General features: G+C 38.5%; 1 protein-coding gene across 1 annotated transcript; it reads left to right on the top strand.

Annotated features, from left to right (window-relative positions):
• The first annotated feature begins 86 nt into the window (after positions 1–86).
• Positions 87–3,807, top strand: COXFA4 (cytochrome c oxidase associated subunit FA4). Its single transcript, XM_075492886.1, has 4 exons — positions 87–394; positions 1,064–1,152; positions 1,488–1,548; positions 3,587–3,807. Exons 1-4 carry the CDS (start codon positions 353–355, stop codon positions 3,641–3,643), a joined length of 249 nt encoding a protein of 82 aa, XP_075349001.1. The 5' UTR covers positions 87–352; the 3' UTR covers positions 3,644–3,807.
• The last annotated feature ends 13,621 nt before the right edge of the window (positions 3,808–17,428 follow it).

The raw sequence follows: 17,428 nt of genomic DNA, 5'->3' as shown, positions 1-17,428 counted from the left end.
CCGTTGGCGCCTGCTCGGCTCCCCGCCGCGGAGCGGGCGCGGGGTGCCCGGGGAGGTGCCTGCGCGCCGGGCCGCGCTGCCGGCTGGCCGGCCGGGGGCCGCGCGAGCGCGGGAGGCGCGAGGCCCGGGGCGCTGGGCGGTTTCGGCGCGGGGCGTCGCGGCGGGGCGCCGGCCGGGGGTGCCGCGGCGGAGGGCGAACAGGCAAACGCCGGAGCCGCTACATCCGGGCTGCGGCGGCGGGCACCTGCCGCGCCGGGGGCCTCGGGTGACATTGGGCCTCGGCGGCTGAAGGGGGAGGACGGGCTTCGGAGCCTGGTAGAGAGCGAGACCTTCGGCTGCGCCCGCTGCCGCCATGTTTCGCGTTATGGTCAGCCACGCCAGGAAGCACCCCAGCGTGAGTACCCGGCGGCAGTGCCCTGTCGGCGCGGGGGCTGCGGCGCCTCGGCCCCGGCGGGCCGCCGCCCCCTCCCTGCGCCCTCCCCTGCTGGCGGTCGGTGCCCCCGGCCCCGCCGTCGCCCCCTCCTCGCCCTTCTGTGTGCCCGGCCCCTCGAGTGGGCTGGGGCTGACGGCGTGTGGGCAGCTCAGGGCTGATCGGTGAGACATGGTCAGGTCCCCTTATTCCTCCAGTATGTGTGGGCTTTTCTCATGCTGCAGCAGCAAGGCTCAAGGTGGCTCTTCCATTTTTCTTGCTCGTCTCTTTCTCTGCACACCTCCCCCCACCCCCCCATTTTCTTCTTTTATGATCGGGATAAAGATGGTAGGGGCTGTTTTGGTCGGTGGAGGGACTGATGTTTGATTCTCAGAACTGTGCTGTTACGGGACGTTTGGTTGTCCTGCATGTAGCCGTGGTTTTTTTACGTCTGTCTTTTCGTAGCTGCTAGTTTTGTCTCTGACTCCAGGGATGTCCTGCACACAGGGAGCTTATGTCAGGGTTTTAGATGGCCATGCATTATGGCTCAAAGTATGTGAGCTTGTTCTTTGGTTTGTCATTGCTGTAGTCAGAAATGCTATGTAATGATACTACTTTGTTATATTGTGGTATGACTTCTTTTTTTTATTCTAGTTGATTCCTCTGTTTTTGATCATTGGATCTGGAGGTGTTGGTGCAGCCCTGTATCTCATGCGTTTGGCAGTGTTCAACCCTGATGTCTGGTATGTATAAAATAATTCACAGCGCCCAGTCCTCTTGCTGCGTATATTAAAGTAAACTTCACTGCCTTGGTATTTATGTTTCTGGAGACCTTAATGTCTTGCTCCAACATCACTGATACTAAGTGTGTGGAGATTTCCTTAATTTGGAGACTTGTTTGTTTACCATATGAAATTTAGAGACTGCTGACAAAGGACTTTGTCTCTTTCTGTGGAAACTTGTTTGGATGGGTGATTCTTTGTGGCCTAGTAACCACAGTATACATAAAAATTTTACTTATTTTGAAGGTAGTGTGATTCTCTTAATATGTTTTTGTGTTTTGCTTTTCTCTCAATAGCTGGGATAAGAAAAATAATCCAGAACCTTGGAACAAACTGTCTCCCAGTGACCAGTACAAGGTAAAATAAAATATGCAGATTTTTAGGAAACATAATATCAAAGGTGTAGCCTACTGCTTTATGATGCTTGAGTATATCGGAAAGTAGCTGAATGAGTGATGCATTTCCTCTGCTCAGCAATATTCATTTGTCTCTAGAACTCAGAGTAGACAGAGCTGACTTTGAGATTTAAAACTTCCCTAGAGCTGGTTGATAATGGGATGAAAGGAGTCTATATGGAAGCAGTCATATACATTGCACTGTAAGAAAAAGAGGAATTGTATGTGAGAGGAAAAATATACTAGCTCATAATACTTGGAAATAAACTACAGAAAGAAGGACAAAACCTTGTAAGTTCTGAACTAAAGCTTTCTAAGCTCTAAACTGTTGGCCTCTACTCATGAGAAGCAAAGCAGGAAAATGGCAGTGTTTATGTTAAACACTAATTTAGTTCTACAGTTGATTGTTTGAAAACAAAACAATTGTCTGTAACTGGATGCAATAGAAATGTTCTTTAAGTAATATTCGAGTTACTTCATTGAACTAATGAGGAAGCATGCAAAGATGTGTAAAACATTTAGTAGTTTACAGAAATCATGTTTAAATCATGTTTTTATCATGTTTTACTAAAGTGGTATTTTAGTAGATTCCTGTTAAGAATATTTTAAGATTATCCTCAAGCTGCTAAAAAACCAAACCTACTATATTTTCAAAGCTAGTGTCTGTTCAGTATCATATCTTACTATTCCAATCATTGAAATAAACAAAAATCCCCCCACACTCTAAAATAAAATATGTTGCGTTTCTCTTAAAGGTCCAGGAAGAACATAATACTTTGTTTTCATTGCTGCTCCTGGAACGTTGGCTGTTTCTTGAATATCTAAGAGGCAAATTCAACATAGTGCACAGCACAAATTCTTTTAATGAGTGCATGCCTTGTGTAGCATTCCCCTTGTGTCTTAGCATGCAAACACAACCTCAGGGTTTACCATATTTGGGTGTGTGTATCATTGGGAATTTTTTTTCCAAATCTGCACTGTGGGAAATGGAAGGGCAGATACTCTAAATTGAGGATGGCTGTTTAGTAAAAAGCTCTGATATAACAAGTTTTAGCTTTTGATGAAATCGTTTTTCTTTTGTAAACTTCTGTTTGTCATATCAACTTCTTCAGTCTTCCTGAAGAAAAGTGTTGAAGACCTGATCATTACTGTAGGAGTTGCACAGAAAGCTGTAATTTGAATGTGCTGTAGGCTGTTTTGTTTTCTCTGAGGAAGTTAAAAAAAAAGAAAAAATTAAATTTGGGCATAACTAAAAATAATCAAGCTAATAGATAACTATTTCTTACTTTTTTTTTTTTTTTTTTTTTAAAGAAAAGCTATAGCATCACATGCTTGATGCCAAGTCAGGCTAGGGTGCCAAAATATGCTTTTAGTCTATAAATTCATTGTCCTTGGTGACTATTTGGGCTGGTTTTAATTGCTTGTAATGGGATCCAACTTTATCAATATAACCTGAGAGAGCAAAAGGATCTGTTCTTACTTTCCTTCCTCCTTGTCATACCTTGCAGTTCTAGATGCAGCTATGTAAACCAAACTTGGCTTTTGCAGCACTGCTCTAAATGTTCCCTTGTGACACTATCTGTTCACGTACACCATGTTTTGTGCCACTTGGCAAGCTAGATGTTGTCTTCAGTATACAGAAGCACATAGATTTTTGGCCAGAAAGGATAAACTCAGCAGTACTGTAAGAACTTCCTGTGACTGGACTTTTAATTCTCGGGATTAAAGAAGAGATCCTGTGGGTTTTCTGCAGTTGTAGGCACAAGCACTGCCTCATTTTAAATGCAGAGTTTCTAATACTGTATGCAGAATGAAGACTATTAAAAAGTTGCTGCTCTTCAAAGTTTTTTTTAATTTACTTATTATTTTCTAGTGTACAGACTCAAACTATGATTTCAGTTTCCTGACGTTAGTTCAAATGATGCATGTTTTTTAGTAAATACCATGGAAAATGGATAGTCGAGCTTCTTACTCAATTTTTTTTTTCCCCTCTTTCCTAGTTCTACTCGGTTAATGTAGACTACAGTAGACTGAAAAAGGACCGTCCTGACTTCTGAACAACACGCTCATCTCCATAAGCTGCACAGAAAGGTCTTCCGGAAGCCGTCCGCACAATTGTCATGCTTAATCATCCAGGAAATAATCAAACTTGCCTCATGCTGCACTTGGTCATGTGTTTCAAAGTGTTTTGATGAGGCGTAATAAATGTCTGAAACTTGAAGTGTCTACTCTTTACTCTAATTTTGCAAAATGAGAGTATCCTATTAACAGTTTCTTGTATGATCAGTCAAATAGTAAGCAAAAGCCAATTCATGTTTGCTCAACAGGAAAGCAAAGTTGTCTCGATGGGCTTTATACTTGGACTTTAGAGAAATAATTGCACGTTCATGCAGTATACCAAACTGCAAGAACTTGAAAGCACGTATTTATATACGTGTGTATATTTTTTTTCTTTAATTGCACCTGAATTTTTCTACTTGCCAATTAAAGAAGTTTTGGTAGCAGACAAGTCGATGCTAACAAGTCATTGTCCAGCAGGGAGGCAACAGATGTTGCCATATGTTGCTGGAGGGAAGGCAAAAAAAAAAAAAAAGCCAAGCTCTCTGCAAAATGTTTCTTTTCTTTCTTTCTTTTTTTTGTCATAAGCAGTTTGTTAATAAACAAGAAGACAATCTTAAATATTTAAAAAATAAAATTCTAGGAACATATTCAAACTTTCCTGTAGATCACACTTTTAAGGAAGGGAAGCACACAGTGAGCAGAACAGGGTACAGGATTCAGGAAATAACTGGATTTTTCATGTAAGAACAAAAATATCTTTCAGCAAGGGCAAATTTTCATCCTTCAGTACTTGGCTGAGTCTTGCTATGGGAAGACAGAAAGGAAATATCTTTGCAAGTCTGTAACTTATGGTAGGTTCTTCTTTGTGCTTTTCTGTGAACATCTGGTATTTCCCTGGATAAGGGATCTAATTCTGGACTACCTGACAAGAGTACAGCTGTTCCTATCTTGACACATTTCAGTCCACTTAAGGTGGACCTGAGAACGTAGATAACCATAGCTGCTCTTATAAATAATGATAGATTCAAAGAAACTGAGCAGCAAGAACTTTTACTGGAGGAAAGAAACTATTCTGTGGTAATTGACTGCAAGATAACAAATATTTGCAAAGACTTCATCTTTTATATGGAAAAATCTTACAGGTTAATTGGGTGTGGTTTATTTGGCAGCAGTTCAGATTATCTTCCTTTTCATTATATACTAAAATGGTGGATTTACTTGCAGTTTTCACTTGCTTGTTTGAGAAGCTCTCATGGAGTCTGAAGAAGAAAATGAGTGTTATGACAGAGGTGATGTTTACAATGGGGGGCAAAGCCTGTAAGCGTCCTTGGGGACTGTGGTTGCTATCTGAATCCAAACATTTTTAGGAAGTAGAACATCCTGTTGCAACACTTTCTGTTCTTCAGTTTGAAAAGTATGTCACGTGTGAAAATGGGAAGTGTTCCTGTAATTACTAATTGGTAGTCCTTTTGGATTTTACTGATACTACCATGGTCTCCAAACGCAGATTATTTAAGAAAAAACCAATACCCAGGAAGCAAACCTGATTCTTAGTAAGTCACGTGAGACAAGGATGTTCCCTTTGGTAGCAGCTGGAGACAGTATAGACTCATGTTTTTCTTAAAGGCACTTGGGATAAAATAAAGTCTGCCCTTGACATATTTCAACATATACTTAACAAATACTTAAGCTACTTAAAGCTTTTTAAATATGGGTTGACTAGAAAACAAAAAGGCAATTCATTCAATGCTACTCTCTCTTCGTAGCAGCATACTTGCTGCTGAAAATACACAAAACTTTGCGTCTTTCAAGTTAAAACTATCCTATTTCATTCTAAAGGCCAGTATCCTGAGGGGACACTTGCTCATTTCTTTAGGGGTATGCTTCTGTCCTTTTTTAAGTGGTAACAGGCAATAGTCACCATTACCTGCTAAACTTAAAACTAATAAACATAAGAATTTTGTTTCTTCCTCAATCTTTAATGCTTGAAATATTCAGTAATTGAAAAATGTTACATAATTTCCAAAAAGAAACTGAGTCATATGAAGAATGCTGTATATTTTCTGTGGCTTATCTCCTCAACCAATAACACATGATTTTTATACAAACATACTATGCTATTTTTTGGCTCCATGGGACTAATTTCTCACTGCAGATGTTTTTCTTATTGTTGAACCCTCATATCTGTAGACACTTAAGGCCACACTACCTACTGTAAGTCTGTCTTAAATTATTCTGTGGGCAAAAATTAAATTGACTTGCTTAAATCTTCAGCTTTGGAACATTGAAAGTCACCAACTTTATTGGTAGTATGACAATCCCTAAAATTCTTCAAATCCCTAAAAGAAAAGTTCCACAATTTTTGATATTTTATTATTTACTTATGGGTTGATAGATCTATCCTAGTAATTCAGTTCTGTGGCCCATTACTATTTCCTCAGTAGTTTGGGGGTTTTTCTGTTGTTTTTTAAACATAGAAATGCACTTTGTTAGTCCCTGGTTCCTTTTTTGTTATTTCATAGATTGTTTTTATTCTTAAAATTCCAGTCCTGCAAGGCCTTAAATTCCTGCTTACCCTTTTCCACTATGAGTTTTCCTTAGGGGACAGAAGAACCATTTATTCCATGTAAAACCAAAGCACATGCTTGACGTTAGTTTATAACTGCTCGGTAGCAGTCTATCAGTATCCAGTACATTTCTTCCCATTTTTGTAGTGTACTGTTTCTGAAGGAGAACCATTTTCACAGCTTGGCAATATTCTATCTGCATTAAAATATTCAACTATCTTCTTTAAAACTTCTACCTTTAAAGCTTCTTTTTTAAAGCCATCTTCTACCTCTTTCTTCTTCATGAAGTCAAAGATGGTATTCCCTGAAGAAAGCATGAAGAAACGATTGCAGTTTGGATTTTAGGATTCTAGCTTCTAATGTTCATCTTTGGCTATTAACTTTTATGAAACAACTAAATCCCATCATTAATAAGATAACTGAGGTCCTTCATTAATATCATGGCATGTCATTTTGCTTGAGCAGATGTCGTGTTATCTGAAAGAGACTCATACTCTGCTGTCTGACGTTTCGACTGATTTATACAGCTGCTACGTTCCAGTTTGTGGCAGATTTTTTTGAATGATCAGTGTAGGCCTGGCCTGCACGTCTTGTTAATGAGCCATGTACAGAAGATTTGTTTGTTATTTTTACAATGCAGCATTGTGCCTGCCACTGTCAGATTTTTGTTAACGCAGTCATTCTGCACCTCGTTATCAGTGATTCTGATACACAGCAGGGTGATCAAATCTGAAATTAATTCTGCCCACCTAGGACAGAAAGAACTGGAGGTTTCCATAGTTTTTGCACATGAACACATACTCTGTGCAGCATGTTGTAATGTATTTCCTTTGGTTGTATTTTTAGCATAGCCAGTAAGTAGGATTTTTGTTATTTGCCTGCAGTAGGGAAAGTTCCTCGTGAGTATAAAATATCTAACTGCTTCTAAGAAATTAGAAAGGTATGCCTGATATTAAAAGAATAATTTAAATTTTGCATAGGATTTCTAGCCAAATGTCATCTGAGGAAATACATTTCAGATCTGTTTTCAAGCTCTGCTTTACCTTTAAAGATAGTTTGGTGTGTGACTATTGAATGACCTTTAAAACTAAGCAAATGTATGTTTAATGCTGATTGGAGTGTAATACTTTGTCAGAAAGAAAGGTTGAAAAGTTATTACAGGAATTTTAAAAAGGTATTTAGAACAGAAAATGAGTTATTGAAAAAATTAGGTATGTGCAAGTGCACACAAAGTTATTGTTTCCACTCATTGGCCAGCCTTACTATGAAAGCAACTGTATGAGCTAGAAAACCCTTTCTCCAGGACACGGTAAAGCACAGAAGGTCTATGAGAACTCCAAAAATAGGTGTTCACTTGCATCATTGCCACAGTAGTTTTTTTATATTACTTCATAGAAAAGCTTACTCTTCAGTCCTCCCTTGAAATCCAGAGGTTGGTTGACTTCACGCTTTCATGATTTCATGATCCGTCCACTTTTCCTTAGAAGTGGTCTTGGCATCAGTATTTAGTCATGAGAAGTTCCTGTGAAGTTCAAATCGTTTCATCTCCTCTTCTGATCTCTAAGCTTCTTAAGAATGTCTCTGGATACCACTATGATGGCATGTTTCCCAAATGTGTGTTAATTCTGGTGCCATCCGGCTTGGATAAACTTTGGGGCTTTTTTAATCATTTCAAAATATTATTATCTATGGTTGGTAAGGCTTAACACTTTCTTAGTAAGAATGACATGAGCCAGTACAATACAAGAAAATAGACGCCCCTGCCATTCTTGAGAAGCAAATCTATTTTCAGCATCCAGAGTAACATTTATCTAAACCAGAAAAGTATTCCACATTTTTTTCTTTTTCTCCTTTTTTAAAGTTTCATGTAAATGAAACTAAAAAGTAATTTTTGGACTTTCTAAGCTAATGTTATTCTCACAGTTACAAGCCGAAGAGCCTACGAGATCACCACACTTTGATTTGCTCAATTTTTTTTCTATTTCCTTTTCAGTCAGAATCAGTATCACTTTAGGCAATGTGAAATGAGAACTTAAGTATGCAAGTCAAGGCAAGACCAATGCATTCAAACTTTTGATAGTTTGCTATCAGCATTTACCTGACATTCATTTGCTACGAGAACTGATACAAGACTGGCATGTGGAACTCCTGCAAGAGACAGCAAGTTCTGAAGATTATCAGAAAATAGTTTCTTAACACATAGCAATGCATACATTACAAAGGAGAATAGAAATTCTACTGGTAATATTCATGACTATTGGCAATGCTTTATAACTTACACACCTCAAATAATATTTCTAGGATCATTAATTTGAATTACTTTGGACAAAATAATGCACTACGCCATTTACAGTTCATCACTATAATGTAAAGACAACGTTTTTAGTAGAACTGCACAAGGCATAACCCAATAGACAAATTTATAGACTTGGTTTTTTTCACATTGGAAGCAAACTAACTATGAACATGAAATGTTTTCTAATTTTAGTTTCCTTACTGCAGGCAAATGAAACAAACTGCTGAGAAGGTAATGAAAACAGATTACTTAATGGTGAAAAATCTGAGTGCCATTCTTTCTCTACCAGTGGTGCCACTGCTGGAATTTAATGGAGTGGCACCAGTGTGTCTGAATGAAGATTTTGGACCTAGCTGTTTAAAAAGAGGGTTGAATCTAATAAGATTTCCTCAGTACTGATAACATTTTTTCTTTTTTCTTTTTTTTTTTTTTCCTAGATTGAGAGCAGGAAAATAGCAGAACTCGTTATCAACAGGAAGAAAATGGAATTTCATCCCAGTTTCAAACTTCCTACTCTAGTACCACTTACCTCTCATGATAGTCTATGGGATTTTGGTAGAGTGTTAAGGGGATGATTTGCTTCAGATGTTGTTCTTATCTTCATGATGTGTCAAACAGATTTAACTTCCTAGCATTTTGGAGGCTTAGGGGAGGAAAATTCATCCCTGCAATAGACACAAAGTGCTTAAAATGACCAGAGAACACTGAAATGGTTTTCTGCATGTGCAAATGATATCTCTCCCTCCCCTTTATAAAAGTCCAGGTAAATTCAGGAATTATTCCAGAAAAAAAGGAATACTATACATGTGATGGAATAGGTAGGGGGAGTTACATCAGGATTTAAATCAATTACAACAAGTTCTTGATTTTAGTGCAGGATTTTTCTCTGTTTGTGTCCATCAGTTTCTACATGTATTTGACAAATGCAAAAGTTGTTTGTTGCACATACCATGAGTGCTTGACCTATTAGGTTGAGGCCTTGAGAATTAGGTTGAGAGTAAAAACAAAAGCATGATATTCCAATGGGTTTAAATTATTACTCAAAATAAAAAAGCAGTAGCAGAATAACTGCAGACGGGGGTCTGGTGCACCATGTTCTGAATTTAGACCACTAATGACAAGTTTGTATTAGTGCAACAGTGTGAAATAAAAATAAAGACAAGTTTATTATTAATTTTGAAAATATCCTTCCTTCTTTCTACATAGCCTCATAATGGCATTCTTTAAAGATTAACTTATTTCTAAAACATTCAAATAATGTAAAATGTATATATGAATCGTGTGTCAACTGTATGTATTTTAATGTGATATGCTTTCTCTTAATGATTTCAGTGTCAGTAACTGTTTATATTAGTTTGATCGTAGTATTTTATATCTCACCCTACATTATTGTACCTGAACGCAATTTGTCTTAAACTTTCAAACAGGAAAAGGGTTTCACAAGATCTTCCATCTTAAGTCTAATTTTATTCTTATGTATGAAAATTAAGCACCTGCATCACTGGAAAGACTTGTTCAGCTAATTGTTATTCAGCATCGGAGAAGGGACCCCATCCCTTCTTTTGTAATGGAGTGTAACAAAGTAAGCAGTTGAATATATCTCTCCCCAAAATAAGGAGAGCCAAAATTTCCAGGAGCTGTTTTATGCTAGTGGCACAACGTCAAAATATGAAAGAACGCTTTTGCATGGATGGTTGAACAGGCAGTGAAGAACCACCACCCGACCTGCTCTTCACCCAGGGCCCTGGCAGTTGTCTGCTTTATCAGTCCCTGGCAGAGGGGAATAAGGTCAGGAGTTGACTAATGGCCCAGGTTACAACAGCTGTGTCTTTAAAGGTGATCTAGACCGCCACGCAATATTTACATGGTGAGGATAAAAAAGGTGACTCAAACCTTACCTGTTTCCCATATCAAATCAAATCTTTCACAGCTGGCCTGGTAGCTGGAGTAAAGATTAATCACATTTTTACAAATTTTACAATTTAATAACCTGAGCTTGAGCTGATAATGAACAGAGGACAATGGACAAAATTAAAATGCAATCCTCAAATTTACAGTCTCTTGCCAAAGAAATATTTCCACCACGGAGGACAGCATGAGATGGTCAGGTGGGTAGATTTGGTTTATATAGCACATAGAAATAGACCTCGTAATCCTGAAGCCTAGCTGCTTGCCCCAGCAGTCAAATGAGTCATGTAGCTGCATTCACCGGCTCACGGAGCTTGAACAGTACGCTTCAGAAGCAGTGGAGCTCTTCTGGATGAAGCTTAATATTCCATTATCTACCTGTGTGCACATCAAACGCAAAATAAACAGTCCAGTGGCGTATCTGAAATTCTACTTGGATGTATTTTGCTGTGTTTCTCAGTCATTACAGAGAGTTTTTATGGGAAAGAAGAATGAGCTTTTTGAGACCCCAGAAAGAGATTTGTTACATCCAAAGCAAGGAGAATGGAGAGACAGAAACAAGCGGCCTACTCACTCAGGCATAGGAAAGCAGAGGATGTAAAATGTGCAGTGGAAGCGTAATGAATTCCTCCATTACAAATTATTGTCACAGGGAAATGTTTTTGTACATGAATTTTGACATAGAAAATTGGATGGATTTTTTGTTTGTTTGTATGTTTCATTTATTGAAAATGAAAAAAAGCTCAGTGACAGCAGTATATAAATGTGTATACATATGTTGCCTAAGGTCTCCATTTTTCTTGTCTTCAGTCTTGATCCTCTCATCCTGTCCTCAGCTAGATAGCCAAGGTTTCTGCTTACTAGCTGAGAAATCCTCTTCACTCATGTATCTTCTGCTTGTCAGGAGCTTTCCTTCTGTTAGACTATGCTATTTCCTAACATGCTAGAATCACTGGCTGCTTTTGTGTTAAAAAGAAATAGCACCTTTTCCCGTCAACATCTCCTTACAGCTGTGACACTAGCTTTCCAAGTAAGCAGGAAAGTTAAGTGATCCAAGTAAAACTTTGTAGGTTTTGCAAAAGAAAACTGCCTTGATATAAAAATATCTACCAACAATCTGAGGATCATTGGTGGAAGCCTGGCCTATCTGAAAAAGAAGGGATTTCATATGTGGCCACAGCAATATGAAAAGGAAACTCACTGTACATTAAATAGCTTGAAGATTATTAGCTGTTTGAAGATCGTATGAGAATGTGATTTGGTACCTTAAAATCAAAATAACTTAGTGCCATATACACGAAGACTATAATAAAAATGTATTTGACTTAAAAGTGTGTCTGTAAAAGACACAAAAGTATTTGTATTCTGTATTGTTTTGTTTTCTACTGAAATACTGTTTGTACTGAGTAGGGATATGAGACCATTGTAGGTTCAGAAGTGAGGTATACAACGTTACTTGCTTCTAACCAGTTTTGTGTAATATCGTACAAGGACTGGTACAAAACTTGTTGAAATTAAAAGAGAGTTCCCCATCAGCTGCAGCAGGCTTTGTATTAACAGCCTATTAACTATTTTAGGGTCAGGGAGGAAGGAAGAAGCACAGAAACACCTTGGGGGAAATTTTCATGCCACTGTAGTCAAATGGAGTTTTGTGATTGCTTTGCATGAGACCAGCATTGCCCTTTAGGACTGGATTTTCAGTTGTGTAGAGATGGTTCACAACGACCGCTTTACCAGTCCAAGGTGTCTGAGATGACTTTTAGAGCTACTTTGTATATTTACTATTTTGTACCTGCATACAAATAGATTTAACTTTAGCAAGGTCAGTTTTTGCATAATCTTTTGACTCAACTCCACTAATGCTGTGGAATGCGTACTATTTTGGATTTTATATCTATTTCCTAAGCCAAATAAACTTTGCTCTTTTTAAGCAATCTTGACTATATTAATTTTCTTAGGACTAATTAGCGCCTGCAACTTCCAACAGAGAAGAAAAATTAACTTCTGATTTCTGGTGAGAGGTGTGCTCGGATGTTCTTGCTAACGCCGTCAGTTAAGGGACCGTACGGTTTGCTTTCAAGTATGCCCTAAGCCGTAAGGAAATCTATTCAGCAAAGTGCTGTACTCCGCAGCAGTACGACTTTGGGCAAACAAGCCTATTTTTTTCACACTAGTAGCAGTCCAGCCACATGAGCGTAGCATACTGCATCTGCCCAGGCTAGCAGAGCTACCTAAGGCTACCATAAGGCCATGGCTGCCGGTCTCCAGGCCAGCTTGTTAAGAGCTATCTCAATTATTGCTGTGCAGCACTGCCCTCTGCCTTGTGAAGTTATGCAGACTGGAACACACTTAAAGATTTTAAAGGGCAAGACTGAAGGATTTCGACTGTTTCTATCTTTTTTTTTGATTGGAAGAAAAAAAAGCCATGGGATTTCTTTTTTTTGTGTGTTTGCACACTAAAAATACAAACAGGATGAAGAACGTACATTATAAATAAGAAGTTATTTTTGCACAGCTGTGAGTATAAACTACTTTCGACTAAAGTATGTACATATATGTACATGTAATACATGTCATATATAGATATAGTATACCCACATGAAATATTTTTGCATATTTGCACTTCAGGTGATATGCTACTTATTTATATGGTGACATGCATGCAGCCGCTACAGAGTGCTCGTCTCCCGTGGCATTTAAATGGCATATGCTCTTCTCTCCTTCATGAGTGTGGTGTGTCCTTTTGCAGCTGAATCTGTACAGGGACGCCAGTTCTTAAAAGAGAGGCAGTCACGTTGGGCAAGCAGCAGGCAGGATTTCTAGGGCTGAGCTCTGCATCGATGGGGTTGGAAGCGGGCCACCGAACGGTGCGCTGCGCCAACCCTCCAAGCCCTTCCAGCTGCACTTACATCTGTGCATCATTAGAGGAGCGGAGGCTACTGCAGTCACCCAGTAGCTGTTTCTGAACAGCTCTCTTACCATTTTACTGCCTGGAAAGGAAAATTTCTCTTTATCTTCTCTCCACTGGGTTCCCAGGTGTGTGAGGTGCTACAATAGTGATTACCCTCATAATGCACATCAGGCAATAAGCCTATTTCTTAGCGTGTTTTAATATTCCATGTTGGTATCCCAGCATGAAAAGCAAACCTTGCTGGTGTTTATATTTATTTCTCCGTTCTTCCATAAAGTTTATGATTTTCTAAGTAAAGGAGGACTCTTTATCAACACTCTTTCAAATATACCATTGCTATTTTCTTGAAATGTCTTTCGTCTTGCTTTAAAAGGTGCTTCCTGAGAACTGATCTATTTCATGCAAAATTTTGGTGTGTGGTGATGTTATCAATGGCAGAGCTTTAATATGAAATCTTGGCTTCTTTCAGTTAATATTTACTATGAACACTTAGTGCAGGCATAAGCTTGATTTAATCTATCTATCGAAATTTTAAGGAGAATTTACTTAATAGTAAAAAGGCATCTATTTGGGTATTTAGAAGTTTAACAAGTGTAATAAAAATAGGCATCATCATATTCAGTGCACTTGTATGACTTACTGTTTCCATCATTTAAGATTGAAAGGGTTTGTATTGTGGCTGAAAATTAGAGGTAAAATCTTGGACATACTGAATGCAATGAGAATTTACTGTTGATTTAAATAGAGCCAAGATTTCTTTCGGAGTTATTTAAAAATCATTAGTGGAAGCTTTTGCAAACTGAACTAGTGTTTGCTTAATCTTTGTGTTTTCAGTAGAGAAACATATTTATGAAACATGCATGAGATGTCTGGTTCTTGGCAGGAAGAGTCCTGGCTGCTTTTTGCTGCAAAGCATCTCAGCCTTGGCAAAATAGGAGTAACAAGCTTTAAACAGATTAATAGTTTATCTGATTCAGTGATCATCTTGCTTTAGGATAGAGTTAAAACCATCAGAATCCTTTTCTTGATCTTACTCGGAAAGCATTCACTGAGAAGTGAGAAAGCTGTGTTTAGTGCAGATGTGCTATCACTGAAATTAATGCTTTTGGGTGTTACTGTGATTTACTTTTTGGGTGTTATTCTAGGGTAGGTAGGTAGCCCTGTTTTTGCTAATAAGTATATATAGAATATATATGTGATGATTTGTCTTGCAATAGCTTTTGAATACAATAAAATATTACAAAGGAGAACTTTGAAATCCTGCTTTTTTATCATTACCCTTTTTTTTGTTTGGTTGGGGTTTTTTGGTTTTGTATTCAGGGATGTGGCCTGTTTAAGAAACAGTGACACATGCAGTCTAGAGTCTAGAGGGAAATGATCAGTTGTGAGAATCTCTATTTTTTATACAAATTTTTTATCTGGTAAGTATTCTCTGAATACTCTTGTGGTCCTTGAGATCAAAGAGTTAGAGGATACATCTCTTTTGTCAACTGCTAAATTCTCCTGAATTTCCCTCCTTATTATGTAGTGTACTATGCAGTTTTAGAAATTCCACACTCCGCCAGCAGCTATAAATCTTTATCCCTGTGTTTATTCTAATCTGATTATTCAAAGACTTGATTTTCAACATTTGCACTATGGTAGCTGCAGGATCCAGTGCATACTCCTCATACTAGAATGGCCTTTCCGAAAGAATATGCAGTCTGAATAAATAAGATAGAAAGGAGCTGGAGAAAGAGTACATGTTAATCTATAAATACAAAAATAAAAGTAATGATTTTGTACAACAGTATATAACCATACTTTTTGAATGGATTGCTTCACTTGCATTTAATTTCATTTATTGGGCCTGCCATATGGCCACACTTTTTCTTCACAGCTAGTGATATTATCTGCTTTTCTGTGCCAGTGTCCCAGCCCTTGAGGTTGTTTATCCCTGAAAAAAGAGAAGATCAAACTTGTAATCCACTGCAGCAATAGTCTTCCAGACTCAATCAGATTTCTCGTTAATCTCCTTGACAAGCATGAGTGTAGCTTCCTCTGCCCGAAGAAAAGCTTAGAGTTCAACGAATCTCTGGTTCCCAGCATAGCTGGTTATAATTCTCACTTTTGAACTCTGAGAGCTGAAAACACCAAGTTGGTCCAATTTATTTTTAACACTGGAACTGATAAACATTTGTAAAATTACCTCAACCCTAAACTCAGCATCGTGGCCACACTGGGGATAAAAAGAGTAGAAAGACACATTCAATCAATTTATATACAGATCAGCGTGGTGAAGGGAAGGGGAAAAAAAGAAGAGAAGAAACCAGTAAGTATTTTATTGTTTTGTACTTGATTTTAAGCAGTTTCAGAATTACCAGACAACCAAAATCCAGCAAACAGGATAGTTGTCAAACAGGGTTTCTAGACCAGTGGAGGAATAAAAAGAGATGCTATTTAAGAAACTGGGATGGTGTAGAGCACTTTCACGTGAAGGCTACGCTCAGCACAAACCTTATCCAGTGCTAAGTCCTGTCTGATGTGTGTCATGCATCATGCCTTGTACACACGTATCTCCATAAGACCCATATATCCTATAGGTTATAGTCCTCATGCAAAGTAAATCCAGATGTGCTTAGAATAATCTGGACATGACCCCCCCCCCTTTTTTTTTTTCTGACTCAGTGAAGCATAATCAAGTTTCAGGCAAGGATGGCTAATTTCTGGCTCATTCTGGCTTAGATTGGATTTAAGAAAGAAATTTTTTACAATGAGGGTGGTGAGGCACTGGAACAGGTTGCCCAGAGAGGCAGTGGAGGCCCCATCCCTGGAAACATTCAAGGTCAGGTTGGACGGGGCTCTGAGCAACCTGATCTGGTTGAAGATGTCCCTGCTCTTGCAGGGGGGTTGGGCTAGATGACCTGTAAAGGTCCCTTCCAATCCAAAGCATTCTGTGATTCTATGATTTCATTTCTTTATGAATCCACCAACACTCCAAATGGCCATTCATCTGAAAATACTGAAGAGTATGGAATAAAACATGGACATCTTTGCAAAGGTGTCATTGTCTCTCAAACTGAAGCTTAACCACGTAATTCCAGAGAAGGGTTTGCATGTACCTAGAGTTCTTGTCTCACTGTCTCATTAAGTGGAATTAACTACTGGTGATAGTATTAGTGAGAGAAACCAAAGTTGAATACTTTGTAAAATAAATTTAATTAATTGACCTAATAAATGGAAGGTCAAATGAGAACAAAAATTTTGTTAGCCAGATATATCTGACCATACAGCCATCATCCCATATCAAGGACTACATGAATATCTACCCCCAAAGTTCATATAGACTTGCTTTTCCTGTATGCATTACTTTCTACCCTGAGCAAGTCCTCTGTGAGGAAAAAGAGAACTATTTTATGTAGTTCAGCACAAAATGTTCAGGCACTAACAAGAACTTCATTTTCCTTCTGAGCATTGTTACATTATAGAGCAATGCGGTTACTATTGCAGAAAAATTAAAAAACATGGTCCTTGAATATGAAGCTGTATAAAAGTCTTCTGGCTAAGAAAAAGATTCAAAATGCTTCTTGTAGCATCTGTACTATCTACTCGGTATAAAATGGATTAGCTAGTAAATTGAGGGGAAGGCTGAGAGTCATTTGTCAAGGGTCCAACAGAAATATGAAGTTGATTATCTTTCCATTAGCCTTATATACCTCAACCTAGGTACATTATGTACCTTGTACATTATGTACTTTAACCAAGGTACATAAACCCAATGTCACTGTAAGAAGTTCCAAAACTTGCTAATTGCGTGCAGATAGTCTTTGCCCTTACCCACTGTTAGAAGGGGGAACTAAGAAGAAAACTGCGGGATAAGAAGTGCTGTTGGATACCTGGCCAGGCTCAAGGGCTCGCTTTCCATCTCCTGTGGCTGCCAAGGTGGGGAAGAAAAAAATGCGATAATTTTTTTTTCAAGGACTCTTTCTCTTTGTGAGAGAAATGGAAAAACTGAAAGCTGCTTGGTGAGTTTTCACTCCTTTAAGTGAAACCCCAAGGAATCATCTACTGAATTTTAATTAAACAATGCTTTTAGGTATACTTCTTCCTGATAAACTTA

This window comes from Mycteria americana, chromosome 2 (assembly GCF_035582795.1).
Source record: "Mycteria americana isolate JAX WOST 10 ecotype Jacksonville Zoo and Gardens chromosome 2, USCA_MyAme_1.0, whole genome shotgun sequence".
Lineage (NCBI taxonomy): Eukaryota > Metazoa > Chordata > Aves > Ciconiiformes > Ciconiidae > Mycteria > Mycteria americana.
The sequence above is the reverse complement of the archived record's forward strand: the minus strand, read 5'-3'. Positions and strand labels throughout refer to the sequence as shown.